At 43.3% G+C, this 15050-nt stretch overlaps 1 protein-coding gene across 2 annotated transcripts in view; it reads right to left on the bottom strand.

Moving 5' to 3' along the window:
- The window catches only part of MYO5B (myosin VB), a 414634-nt gene that overhangs the window by 187278 nt on the left and 212306 nt on the right, over positions 1-15050 (bottom strand). For both annotated transcript variants that reach the window (XM_040336856.1, XM_040336864.1), the window contains exons 7-8: positions 12421-12502; positions 2482-2589 (exon numbers count right to left, since the gene is read on the bottom strand). In XM_040336856.1, coding sequence (XP_040192790.1) covers positions 2482-2589; positions 12421-12502 — 190 coding nt within the window. The remainder of the gene's footprint in view (positions 1-2481; positions 2590-12420; positions 12503-15050) is intronic.

Genomic DNA, 15050 nt, shown 5'->3' with positions numbered 1-15050 from the left:
TACAGAGTGCAGAGGTCTGGAGTATATACACCATGTTGTACAGAGTGCAGAGGTCTGGAGTATATACACCATGTTGTACAGAGTGCAGAGGTCTGGAGTATATACACCATGTTGTACAGAGTGCAGAGGTCTGGAGTATATACACCATGTTGTACAGAGTGCAGAGGTCTGGAGTATATACACCATGTTGTACAGAGTGCAGAGGTCTGGAGTATATACACCATGTTGTACAGAGTGCAGAGGTCTGGAGTATATACACCATGTTGTACAGAGTGCAGAGGTCTGGAGTATATACCATACAGCACATTGAACTCCCAAGGCAGAAACATGCACACTTTTCTCATTCAAACATGCATGATTATGAAAGGAAGCTTCATAGAACCTCTATCCTGTATCTGTAGATAGCTTTACTGTACACACGGTCGGACTTTAAACAAACTTTTCCGTGGATTTGGCCGGGCACACCCATAGCATACACAAGGTAGGACTTTTCTGCAAACTTTTTCAAAACTTTCCCAACATCACGTGGTTTTTCTGCTCTTTTTTGCTCTTTACCTCCACCCTTTGGTCAACTTCTGCTATTGTTGGTTGATTTTAACATTGGTTCTGGGCATGCGTATAGTCCGATGGATTTCTGTACACACGATAGGACTTTGCACCGTAGGACTTTTGTTGCCGAAAAGTTTGTCCGTTTGCAGAGCGATGAAAACCGAAAAAGTTTGTCCGATGAAGCGTACACACGGTAGGATTTTTTTTAAAAAAATTGCTAATTTTGACGTTTGTTGTCAAAAAGTCCTACCGTGCGTATGTGGCTTTATAGTGCCACAATCTTCTACATGTCAACTCATCCAGAAGTACAATGTGATCCACACATTGTGAAAGGTCTAGTCTAATTTTTCCATGAAACAATGAAATAATATTATTCTGCAGTAATTATAGTTTTGGGGTACGTTGGTTTTAGGGTTAGGAAAAGCCATAATGGTGACCCTCTGACTTTAAGGCCCCATACACACCATAGAATCCATCCGCAGATAAATCCCAGCAAATGGGTTTCAGCGGATAGATCCTATGGTGTGTACACGCCAGCGGATCTTTATCCGCGGATATATCTCCCCTGGGATGGATTCCAGCAGATCGGATATTCGCTGACATGCAGAACAAATCCATCTGCTGGAATCCATCCCAACGGATGGATCCGCTGGTCTGTACAGACTCACCGAATCCATCCGTCCGAAGGGATCCCCCGCATGCGTCGCAATGATTCAACGCATGCGTGGAATTCCTTATATGATAGCGTCGCGCACGTCGCCGCGTCATTATCGCGGCGACGGCGCGACACGTCATCGCCAGAGGATTTCGGCGCGGATTTCAATGCGATGGTGAGTACACTCCATCGCATTAAAATCTGCTGAAATCCTCGAGAGGATTTATCAGCGGAAACGGTCCGCTGGACCGTATCCGCGGATAAATACTCCCGTGTGTATGGGGCCTAACACTTTCTGACCCTGAAGAAGTATAGGGATCAGTTGAGTTCATGAAAAGCCATATATCCTAATCTGCATACCAAGTTTGGGTTACGTGCCCACCGCATCACTGAGATGCCGATGCGCGTACCTGGAGGCCGCGATGTCCGCCATGCACCTGCGATTGGCGGTTACAGAGACAAGGAAATGGATCTGTGTGTGTAAACACACAGATCCACATCCTGTCAGGGAGAGAGGAGACCGATCTGTGTCCCTTGTACATAGGGACACAGATCGGTCACCTCCCCCAGTCACCCCCCTCCTGCACAGTTAGAAACACTATGCAGGGTACACATTTAACGCCTTACTCACCCCCTAGTGTTAACCCCTTTAATGCCAGTCACATTTATACAGTAATTAGTGCATATTTATAGCACTGATCGCAGTATAAATGTGAATGGTGCCAACAATGTGTCAAAAGCGTCCGATGTGTCGGCCATAATGTCGCAGTCCCAATAAAAAAATCGCAGATCGCCGCCATTACTAGTAAAAAAAAATGTAAAAAAAATATAATTCTGTCCCCTATTTTGTAGGCGCTATAACTTTTGCGCAAACCAGCGCTTGCAATTTTTTCTTTTTTTTTTACCAAAAATATGTAGAAGAATACGTATCGACCTAGACTGATTTTTTTTTTAAATGTGGCTATTTAATATAGCAACAAGTAAAAAATATTGATTTTTTTCCAAAATTGACGCTCTTTTTTTGTTTATAGCGCAAAAAATAAAAACCGCAGAGGTGATCAAATACCACCAAAAGAAAGCTCTACCTGTGGGAAAAAAAGGACGCCAATGTTGTTTGGGAGCCACGTCGCACGACCGCGCAATTGTCAGTTAAAGGGACGCAGTGCCGGAAGCTGAAATTTCACCTGGGCAGGAGGGGGGTATATGTGCCCAGTAAGCAAGTGGTTAAAGATGTAAAACCTGAGGAGCCTATACAGCCGTCAATATTTCATGCTTACCCAGAAGTGTAAAAGCTTGTCTCGTTTTGTCAAAGTCATCAGCATCATCCACTCCATCAATGGCCGTTTCGCCTCCCTGTGAGGTGTAGAAAAAATCCTCGGCTTGGGCTAGGAAAAATAAAGAGGTGTAAGAATACTTAAAAACAAACACTTGAAAAATATAAAACCATACTATAGAATGATGGAAGGGCTTCATTACACCAATGAATTATAGCCTTCAGGCTCAGAATTTCTCTGTCCCGGTGACAACAGTACAAAAAATGGATGCCATTGTCACCTGGACAGAAAAGCACAGACTGCAAGTAGTCACTATGTCCTGTAGGAGGCACTGCTGTATCACACATTACATAGAGCCTGCCTTCTGACCCACAGAGGAGCTGAGAGGAGGAGTTTCAGGAGTCAGTACAGGAATCATAGCTTGCAGATAAGCAAGACACCATGAGATATGTAGTCCTTAGAAATGAGGAAAAAGTGCAAAGCATGCAGGGAATCCAGGAAGTGGTGCAAAGAAACGTATTTATATAACAAATATTATATATTAACTGTTATTGGTATTGTTACTACAATGCTGTAGTTACAAAATGCAAGTATATGTGTAATCATAGGACTCCTTTGTGAAAGCACAAGAATCAGTGCAAGTCTATCAAAATGAAAGTCACTGGCTTCTTTTGATACTTTAGAACCCCCCCCCCCCCAAGAAAATATGGAGGCTGCCACTGCTAATCCAATGGCTTCACCCTGTTCACTGCCAGGGCCGCTTTTGCATGTTTTGGAGACGTTTAAAAAGTAATTTTAGGCCCGAAGATTACGTAAACACCCCAAAACATGATTTTTTTTCTGAAAGCAGAGACAGAAAAAAATAGTTTAGATTTTTCATGACACACAATAATAGCGCAACAGTCTAGGAAACACCAAATTTCAATAAAAAATGCAGTAAAGTTCATTTTAGGGCACATAAACAAATATATTACCCAATTTGTTGGTAAAATATTAAAGATGAAATTGCGCCGACTAAATAGATACCCAACATGCGAAACCTTAAAATTGGGTGTGTCTGTGAAACAGCGACAAACATAGGTACCCTATATTTTTTATAAGTGGTGATTTAAAAGCCTCCACGGGTCATCAGTTTAGAATAAGGCTCGACTGACATCTACGCATGTCTGCAGTGCGCTTTTCGTGCTTTTTAACCACGTTTTTTACCGTGATTTTTATTTTTTTACACTGTATATAGCTGGTTGCTAAAATGTGAATGTGAAAAAAAAAAAGAATTGCCGGCTAAAACAAAAATTGGGAAAATAAACAGCGTGGGGTCCCCCTCAGGTCCATACCAGGCCCTTCGGTCTGGTATGGATTCGGAGGGGACCCCCCCATGCCAACATAAAAAAAATGGCGTGCCCCCCCCAAAATCCATACCAGACCCTTATCCGAGCATGCAACCCGGAAGGTCAGGAAATGGAGGGGACCCCTTTCTGAGCCATACCAGACTGCATGCCCTCAACGTGTGGGAGTGGGTGCTTTGAAGCAGGGGGGCTTTGCGCCTCCCCCACCCCAAAGCACCTTGCCCCCATGTTGATGGGGACAAAGGCCTCTTTCTTCCCGACAACTCTGGCCAGTGGTTGTCAGGATCTGCGGGCGGGGGGCTTATCAGAATCCATCCTGACCCCCCCGACCCCATGTGAATGAGTATGGAGTACATTGTACCCCTACCCAGTCACCAAAAAAAAATTGTGTAGTGTGACAAAAGACAATAGACAATTTTTGAAAAGTCCTTCATTAAAAATGTTGTATTCTTCCCCGCTTCTTCCTCCTCTGGGCTTCTCCTTCTCCCGCTTCTTCCTCCTCTGGGCTTCTAACTTCTCCCGCTTCTTCCTCCTCTGGGCTTCTCCTTCTTCTTCCTCCTCTGGGCTTCTCCTTCTCCCGCTTCTTCCTCCTCTGGGCTTCTACTTCTCCCACTTCTTCCTCCTCTGGGCTTCTCCCGCTTCTTCCTCCTCTGGGCTTCTAACTTCCCCCACTTATTCCTCCTCTGGGCTTCTCCTTCTCCCGCTTCTTCCTCCTCTGGGCTTCTAACTTCTCCCGCTTCTTCCTCTGGGCTTCTCCTCCCGCTTCTTCCTCCTCTGGGCTTCTAACTTCTCCCGCTTCTTCCTCCTCTGGGCTTCTCTTTCTCACGCTTCTTCCTCCTCTGGGCTTCTCCTTCTCCCGCTTCTTCCTCCTCTGGGCTTCTAACTTCTCCCGCTTTTTCTTCCTCTGGGCTTCTCCTCCCGCTTCTTCCTCCTCTGGGCTTCTAACTTCTCCCGCTTCTTCCTCCTCTGGGCTTTTCCTTCTCACGCTTCTTCCTCCTCTGGGCTTCTAACTTCTCCCACTTCTTCTTCCTCTGGGCTTCTCCTCCCGCTTCTTCCTCCTCTGGGCCTCTCCTTCCAATTCTTCTTCAGGTCTTCATCTTTGTCCGGTCTTCTTTTCCAGGTGTTCTTCCTCTGCCGCCGTCTTCCTGACCCTCTCCTTAGCAACCAGCTATATACAGTGTAAAAAAAAAAAAACGCGAATCGTGGTACTAGCGTTTTGGATGCGGGTCCATTGAAGTCTCTTGCACACAAAACGCTGCATTTTGCGGGAAAAAAACGCAGAGGCACAAAAATACATTAATGTGAACATTGTCCATAGGAACCCATTTAAAAAAAAATCCCTGCATATGTGCAAAATGCATCAAAAAACGCATTAGTGTGAATTGAGCCTTAACCACAAATAATGGGCCTATAATTATCGTTTACATTCTGGGTGTGACCGTATTGGTATGATATCCCCGTCAAAGTCTACCCTTCTCCCCATAAAGATAATCACCCCAATATTCCACGAGGAGGGATATTTCTGGGATCGCCGAATAAGCCACACATGCCACAAGCTTACTGCTGGAACAACACAGACTTTAATGGTTTTCTTCTCAGCTTTTTATACAGTCCAAGACATTCAAGCAATGATGAAATCTCCACCCCCCCTAATCACACACTAAGGCTAATTACTAAAACATTCCAGACAGGTCGGCACCGACCGACAATTATCATGTCTAATCACTGCACATTCCTTAAACAGCATAACAACAAACCACCTTCACACACTGAGTTTCCTAAGCAGACGTTTCGTCCCTGCATCCAGTTTGACACCTATTAACACCTCTAAGAATCACTAGGTTGTAGACAGCGTTATCACACAATTAAAGGCCTTTCAAAAGCTAGCCTTATTTAACATATGAACAGTCTTTACAGAGAGAGATGAATCACACACATGAAAACACCTGTTACCTCTAACCCACAGCATTAAGTTAGCAGGGAGAGAATTGGACTGAAGCATATAGGCAATTGCATCACACTGGGGTCAGAAGTGACTCATGCTGATAGCAGAGGAAGGAAGAATCAGACAGAAATGACAATTAGTCCTTTGGATTGAGACAAGTACACACTATAGAGGGATATGCTTTGTTCATATTTCATGTCTGAGGTTTACAACCACTTAACCCTGACTTGCTGGTTTCCAGATGGTGACTTGGAATAAGGACACCAAAGCAAGCCAAGTAACTAGCATTTTCAGAAGAAGGTCTGCGATGGCTGCTTCTGTACCGCTCCTATGCCTTGTACACACGGTCGGAATTTCCGATGGAAAAAGTCAGACAGAATTTTTCATCGGATATTTTGACCGTGTGTATGCCCCATTGGACTTTTTCTATCGGAAATTCCTTTAGTCTGTATGGAATTCCGACATGCATGCTCGGAAACAATTCGACGCATGCTCGGAAGCATTGAACTTCATTTTTCTAGGCTCATCTTAGTGTTGCACGTCATCTGCGTTTTTTAAGGTTGGAATTTGGTGTGTCGTGTGTATGCAAGACAGCTTGAACGGAATTCCGTCTGAAAAACCCGTCGGAGTTTACTCCGACGAAAAAATCGGTCGTGTGTACGCGGCATTAGTATTTAGGTTTCCTTTAAAAATAAGGATGGAATGTTAAAAGCCATAATTTTAGCTTACGTTTATGTGACTTGACAACGAGGAGTTGGCGTAAATCAGTACAGCTCAGCGCCTCCGGACTGATCTGTGGTTACATCTGAGGCCGAATTACAACTCAATTTATTTAATTAGAATCTCTTCTAGAACTCTATATGGTCACTGGGGGATAGAGTTTAATTGTCTTGCCTGAGATGAAGGACTGGACCGTTTATCTTCCTCTCAACTTCAGTGTGCTAATGACATTACTCAGATATTACTTGTATCAATGCAGAGAGTAGGTGGGGGAATCAGAAACTTTAATAAGTTATATCAACTCTACACAATCAGGATATAAGTAACATGAGGGAACCAGAACAAAGATGTGGCAAATTCCTGGTAAAGCTTCATTTCCTTAAAGCAGGGGTCTCAAACTGGCGGCCCTCCAGCTGTTGGGAAACTACAAGTCCCATGAGGCATTGCAAGGCTGACAGCATGGGCGTCCGCCCCCCCCCCCCAGGTTAAAATGTAAAAAAACCCCACTGTGCCCCCTGCATCTTTTAATATCTCTTTGTCACTACTGTGTACCCCCTCTTCACAATGGCACCTCTGGACCCCTTTACATTACACAGCACCTCACAGCTCTGGACCCCTTTACATTACACAGCACCTCACAGCTCTGGACCCCTTTACATTACACAGCACCTCACAGCTCTGGACCCCTTTACATTACACAGCACCTCACAGCTCTGGGCCCCTTTACATTACACAGCACCTCAGTGCTCGGGGCCCCTTTACATTACACAGCAGCCCACAGCTCTGGACTCCTTTATATTACACAGCACCCTGCACCACTGTACCCCTTTACATTACACAGCACCCTGCATCACTGGCCCCCTTTACATTACACAGCACCCTGCACCACTGGACCCCTTTACATTACACAGCACCCTGCATCACTGGGCCCCTTTACATTACACAGCACCCTGCACCACTGGACCCCTTTACATTACACAGCACCCTGCATCACTGGGCCCCTTTACATTACACAGCACCCCTTTCCCTTGACTGAAACACTACACTATATTGACGGTATATTTATTTCAGGTCTAAAAGAGGAACCTTTGGAATGAGGGACAAATGGATTTGATTCCAGAAGAGGGACAGGCACTCTAAATAAGGGACAACTAGAAACTATGCCGTAGGCTACAACTCTGTGTTGTGTTTGCTCTGTGTTTCCAGACTTGCTAAAACACATCAGAAAATAGTCTAGTGTTACCTGTGGCAACAAATGTTGGAACAAACAAAGCACAGGCCTGGTAAACGATCTAAAACGGCGCTCCCCTCCCTCCGTCCTCTGGCCAGTTCGGCCCTGCTCCTGGCTCTCCCTGGCGATTCCGGGGGGGGGGCAAACGACCCCCCTTGCCCTATGGAGCGGACGCCCATGGCTGAGAGGTTTACAAGCATGACTCCCACAGGCAGAGGCATGATGGGACTTGTAGTTTTGCAACAGCTGGAGGGCCACAGGTTGAGACCCCTGCCTGAGGCTGGGTTCACACTACTACACTACTTTAATCCTACTTTGCTCTGTGTTCAATGTTTCCCTATGAGAGTGTCTTGTAGCGTCCTACACAAGTCGGTCCGACTTTGAAAATGCTCCCTGTACTACTTTTGGTCCTACATTGATCCTACTTCAGGCCCATTGAATATCATTGAAGTCGGACCAAAGTAGGAGCCTGTTCATGAAAGTAGGACGGATGTAGGACCAATGTAGGACCAATGTAGCAGAGCAAAGTAGGATGAAAGTAGTGTAGTAGTGTGAACCCAGCCTAAGGCTGGGTTCACACTACTACACTACTTTCATCCTACTTTGCTCTGTGTTCAATGTTTCCCTATGAGAGCGTCTTGTAGTGTCCTACACAAGTCGGTCCGACTTTGAAAATGCTCCCTGTACTACTTTTGGTCCTACATTGATCCTACTTCAGGCCCATTGAATATCATTGAAGTCGGACCAAAGTAGTATCCTGTTCATGAAAGTAGGATGGATGTAGGACCAATGTAGGATAAATGTAGGACCAATGTAGCAGAGCAAAGTAGGATCAAAGTAGTGTAGTAGTGTGAACCCAGCCTTAAAGCAAAACCAGTTAAAACCTTGGGGTTGATTTACTAAAACTGTAGAGTGCAAAATCTGGTGCAGCTGTGCATGGTAGCCAATCAGCTTCTAACTTCAGCTTGTTCAATTAAGCTTTCACAAAAAAAAAAAAAACCTGGATTGGTTTCTCTGCAGAGTTGCGCCAGATTTTGCACTCTCCAGTTTTAGTAAATCAACCTATTTGTCTTATTTCAGGTCATTCAAATCAATCTCCTTTCCTTTAGCCTTCCTGATGCAGACCAGTGCATGCGCACACTTTGCTGCATTCCCGGCATCCGTACAGAGCCGGAATCAGATCACCTTGCTGAGACGGCACCAGGCATCCACTTCTCGTCGTGTTGTTGCTGCTGCCCATGGAGAAGATAAACTAGGAGGTCAGTGACAGAATCTAGGGTGGTGTTGGCTTCGTTGGGCACTGGGTACTGTTGTCTGCATTCTAATCAATGTAATACTGGATATGCAAAAATTATTTTGCAATTCATGTACATTTTACCATGATTTTTCCCTTTAAAAATGCTGCAAAGGCTATTAAAACAGCCTCAACCTTTTTTCAGTCACGGAACCCTTTAAAAGTATGTAAAATCTCTAGGCACCCCAGTATAAAAATGTAAGAAACGTAAATGTTACTTATTAATGGGGAACCAGAGACTAGGAGGATGCAAACAACACCTTTAATGAAATTAACTTCACATCAGAAGCCCCCTATCACACGAGAGCCCCCTTCACATCAGAGGTTCGCCACCACATCAGAGCACCCCTTCACATCAGAGGCCCCCATCATGTTTGAGGTCCCCCATCATATCAGAATCCCATTTCACATCAAATGTCCCCCTATTACATCAGAGCCCCCTTCACATCTGAGTTCCCCCCTAGAAATTTGACTAATTACATTAGTCCTCCCTTTATATCAAAGGTCTCCCCATGACATCTGAGGTCCCCCCATACCATCAGAGCCCCCTCACATCTGAGCCCCCCCATCATATTAGATATTTCCCTTATTACATCCAAGGTCCCCTTATCACATTAGAGTCCCCCCACATCTGAGGTCCCCCATCACATCAGATCCCCCTTCACATCTGAGCTCCCCCCATTACATCAGAGCCCCTGTCACATCTGAGGTCCCTCCCATCTCATTAGTTCTGCGACAACTGGAGGGCCCCGGGTTGCCTACCCCTACCCTAGTGCCTCATTGACAGTTAAGGTGGTTGTGACTGGCCAGCCCGCACCATGGAAACTCATGATGCTGATCCAGGGTAAACTTAAAGGGTCACTAAAGGAATTTTTTTTTTTTGCTGAAATGACTGTTTACAGGGTATAGAGACATAATAGTTAACTGATTCCTTTTAAAAATTATTAAAAATAGATAAAAACCAATCATATAATGTACCTGCAGTTTAGTTTAGTTTTTGCTGTTGTTTCCTGGTTCTCTGATGTACAGAGACAAAGAGCCAATAGAGGGCAGTGAAGGTTTTGCAAAACGAAACTGGATTGGTGCTGACACACAGTAATCACACCTCCTTGATTAGTCACCACAGTGAGAAATCTCCCAGTACTGTGGTGATCAGGAAACAGACAACCAGGAAGTGTCCAGAACAGAGAGGAATTACAGCAACATCAAAGCAAAAACGAACAATGAGGACATGAATCCAGGACTGCAGTAAGGTAAAGGAAGCTATTTAGCTAAAAAAAAAAAAAATCCTCTAGTAACCCTTTAACCCTGCGTTTCCCACACTCAGGTAAAACTAGAGAGTAACCTGGTGGTTGATTCAGAACTACTGCATTAAAATGTCTATTGCTGTGCCAGAAATCCAGTGAGCCCCTAACTTCCTAAAAGGAACTGACAACTCAGCCTCTGTTGCAGTGAAATCCCAAGCTGTGTTGTCAGCCCAGCTCCGTTCTCCTTTGGTAAACTGGTAGACCCCCCCCCCCCTTATTTCATAGAAATGAGAACACAGGACAATGAGTATAAAACTGCTTGGAATGTCAGTACAGAAGAGGGAGCGTTGTCAGCTCAAACAGGACACAAGAAGCTCCACGGATTTCTGGGAGATAAACAAAAAAAGATTTTTCTTTGCTTGCAGTATTTTTAATAAATGCTGGTATAAAACATGTGGAAATGTGCATGCGTTGCAGATGTATACTTCATTTATTTTTCTCAGACATTCACTTTAAAACCCAATTCCAGACAAACTTTTCATTATACTTTGGACCAAGTGGGGAGTGGGTTAGTTCGATTTTTTTTTTTATTGCAGTCTGTGGCTTTCCCACCCGAAGTTAGAGAAAGAAAGGAAAGGAATAATAAAAAAAGGATTTTCAGGAAAATAAAAGGGAAAAGAAATGAAGGGAAAGAAAAGAAAGAAAGGGAAAGAAAAGAAAGAAAGAAGAAAGAAAGGAAAGAAAGAAAAGAAAAGAAAGAAAGAAAGAAAGAAGAAAGGAAAGAAAAAAAAAAAAAAAAAAAAAAAAAAAAAAAAAAAAAAAAAAAAAAAAAAAAAAGGAAGAAAGAAAGAAAGGAAGGGAAAGAAAGGAAGGGGAAGGGAAATAAAGAATGGCAGGGAAGTGAAAGAAAGGAATGGTAAAAAGAAAAAAAGAAAGGCAAAAAAATGAAGGCAAAGGAAGAGAAAGGGAGGGAAAGGTAAGGAAGGGGAAGGGAGGTAAAGGAAGGAAAGAAATGGGGGGGGGGGGGGAAAAAAAAAAAAAAAAAAGAGAAAAAGAATGAGAAAAGAAGAGTGAGAAAAAGAATGAGAAAGAAAGAATGAGATAGAAAGAAAAAAACGAAAGAAAGATATGATTTAGGTTAGGCTTTACATTTTGAAAACCAAGTGGGGAGAGGGTTAGAGTCAGTTTTTTTATTGCCGTCTGTGGCTTTTTCCCTCCACAAGTTAGAGAAAGAAAGGAAAGGGAAAAAAAAGATTTCCAGGGAAAAAAAGGGGAAAAGAAAGGAAGGGAAAGGAAAGTATGGAAGGGAAGAAAGGGAAAGGAAAGAAAGATGGGAGAAGAAAGAAAGGAAGGGGAAGCGAAAGAAAGGAAGGAAGGGGAAGCGAAAGAAAGGAAGGGGAAGCGAAAGAAAGGAATGGGAAGCGAAAGAAAGAAAGGAAGGGAATGGAAAGAAAGGAAGGGAAGGGAAACAAAGGAAGGGAAGGGAAACAAAGGAAGGGAAAGAAAGAAAGGAAGGAAGGAAGGAAGGAAGGTAAAGAAAGGAAGCAAAGGGAAAGAAAGGAAGGAAGGGGAAAGAAAGGAAGGAAGGAAGGAAGGAAGGAAGCGAAGGAAGGGAAAGGAAAGAAAGAAATGGTAAGAAAAAGAAAAAAAAAGGGAGGGAAAGGAAGAGAAAGGGAGGGAGGGAAAGGGAAGGAAGGGGAAGGGAGGTAAAGGAAGGAAAGGAAAAAAAAACTGAGAAAAAAAGAATGAGAAAAGAAGAACGAGAAAAAGAACGATAAAGAAAGAAAGAAAGATATGATTTAGGTTAGGCTTCACATTTTGAATCTTCCTGAAACTTTAACCCTTTTAAACGAAAATGCCATTCAACAATTCTTTTTTTTAATAGGCCACCCTGACAACTTTGCGTTCTGGCCCTTTAAGATGAACACAAAAGATGTCAGCCGGCTATGTTGGCCTCCTCTCTCTCTCTCTTCCAAGTTTTATTTCATAAAATTTATTGATGGGTTAATCATGCGTAATTTGATTTAATTACATCTAAACACACATCTGTCTGTACCATTATTCAAAATGACAAAGTAATGGATTTGTAGAGATTTTGCTGTTGCGTATAACAGCTGGTTTATCTCCGCAGAAAAGACGCGGTGTGAAGAATGACTCACTTAGCGACAAGTCGGCAAACTCGGGTAACCTGGAGGAGGCACACAGTTGGTAGAAGATGTGATAGTTCCTCTCCTCTTCTGCCTGGTAAATAAAAAGATGGAAGGTGGTTAGCTGGTTCGGATAACAAGGCTGTTTCCTGCGAAGACTAAGGAGAGAAGCATTATGTTCATTTTTAGTATATCTATTAAAATGTTCTGTTCACCTGAGGGTTTGGGGCCCTAAGGATTTTTTTGCTTTTTTGTGTAAACTTGATCAGCATTTGTCTTTTCCCAACCTATTTAATCTTACTGAAATATCGGTGCTTACACTATATAGTCTTATGAGCAGTTCTAGTTCCTGTGTGTTAGATGTCCATCACCAAGGTCTTTAAATCTCTGTAAAAAGTTATCTTTTCTTGATGCCGCGCCATACCACCATTTGAAATCTCCTTAAAAACCAAAACTCCCAGGGGTGTCATTATAGGGTATGATCGTGACATAGGATGACACGGCGCAGAACCAGGAAATTGCCAGTTTCGGAAAAGTCTGTTTCATAGTAGACTTCAGTGGAGAATTTATCTCAATTACAGCAACATTTGGGCTACGGGCATTTTTTTTCTCCTGTACTTTACCCTTTGTATAGAAAAGTTCAACAGTTTTACAGTCATCACCAAAACACAGGGATGCTTGTCCAAAATGGTAGCTACCTAGGAGCTTCTACCTACTGAAGAGGCCCTGTTGGGGGCGTAACGCGTAGAGGAGTGGAACCTGTTGATGCTGGCATCACATTATATCTGAAAACTGGTGTGAGCGGGAGTATCTTTGAGTTATATGCAAATTGAATATGGAGAGCACTATTAGTCTTCCTTTCTATTTTATGCCATTCCTATGATTTGGAATCGCCGAAGATATCTACTGGAGGAGTAATTACTGAAGAAGAATCTAAATTGCATGCCCATACTGTATATGGATTAAGCCGTTTTGATCTCTTAGGAAGGTTTGAGGTTCAATACAGAGGTGAGCAAACCCACATGACATTGGGTGAGGTGTATATCATTTTTTACGAAGGAGGATCATCACCTATATTACAAAATATTTGGGCACATTGTACTACAGAAGATTTTTCGTTTTGGACTTATTCATCATTTACTTTTGGTTATTGCATGGTGTGTGAGGACACTTAGGGGTTTCCCATATAATTCGTGGGGGGGGGGTCTATACTGATTTATTCACTTTACACATTTTATTTTATTACATGTGAATATCCAGTGTCACATTTGATGTAAATTCATGTACAGTAAAACCTTGGTTTGAGAGCGTTTTGCAAGACAAGCTACATTCTTTAATACATTTTGACTTGATATACAAGCGATGTCTTGATATACAAGTAGCGTCATGTCCCAACTGAGTACAGTTATACTTCAGATTGTGAGTAACACGTGTTACGAGCATTTCGCAATACGAACTATTATTTTTTTTAAATCCTGACTCGGTTTGCCAGCGTTGTCGGACAAAACGAGAAGGATTCAAGCCTGCAGTACCACATTTGGGCAGAGGTGCGGGGGCGCCTTTGACACTCTGAGCCGTTTGGAGCCGCTCGGTTCCCGAGTGCATCCAAAGTGGCTCAGAGTGCTCTCCAAGTGTTTCCGAATGTCTCCAGTGCCCCTCCACCTCTGGTTACATGCGGTACTGCATACACTAGCAGTGCCACTGGAACGGATTATCTGAGTTTCCCTAATTTCCTATAGGGAAACTTGCTTTGATATACGAGTGCTTTGGATTACAAACATTCTTCTGGAACGAATTATGCTCGTAATCCAAATTGTCACTGTATATGATATATTATGTTTTGATATTGTATCTAGGAGGGGACTTCCCCTACTGGGGTGGGTTATATAATGTAGAGCACAGTGGACAGGGCATGGTGGGATGGGTTATATAATGTAGAGCACAGTGGACAGGGCATGGTGGGATGGGTTATATAATGTAGGGCACAGTGGACAAAGCATGGTGAGATGGGTTATATAATGTAGAGCACAGTGGACAGGACATGGTGGGATGGGTTATATAATGTAGAACTGGACAGAGCATGGTGGGATGGTTATATAATGCAGAGCACAGTGGACAGGGCATGGTTGGGTGGGTTATATAATGTAGAGCACAGTGAACAGGGCATGGTGGGATGGGTTATATAATGTAGAGCACAGTGGACATGGCATGGTGGGATGGGTTATATAATGTAGAGCACAGTGTACAGAGCATGATGGGGTGGGTTATATAATGTACAGCACAGTGGACAGAGCATGGTGGGGTCACATTCTGTTATGTCTGGAACCCCCCCAATGGAAAAACATATATACTGGTTCTAACCTTTCCATATTCCATCCAAAAACACAAAAAGAGGTAATTTGGGACCAAATGCCTCTTGCAAAGCCAAGTTTTACAAGTTGACCACTGAAAGTGTATGGGCACTTAAATATTCATCATACCTCGGGTTCTGGTAAAGCCACAATTCCGGCCAAAACAGAAAAAAAAACACTTTGGGAGAAAAATCATTAAAAAGACTTGTTTTACTCCCGTGGGCACGTCTAAGAGAGGTGATGTCAGTGGATCTTCTTGTGGGGTCCTGGGAAAGTTGAAGACCCCAAATA

The sequence above is a fragment of the Rana temporaria genome, chromosome 1 (assembly GCF_905171775.1).
Source record: "Rana temporaria chromosome 1, aRanTem1.1, whole genome shotgun sequence".
In the NCBI taxonomy this organism is placed as follows: domain Eukaryota; kingdom Metazoa; phylum Chordata; class Amphibia; order Anura; family Ranidae; genus Rana; species Rana temporaria.
The sequence above is the reverse complement of the archived record's forward strand: the minus strand, read 5'-3'. Positions and strand labels throughout refer to the sequence as shown.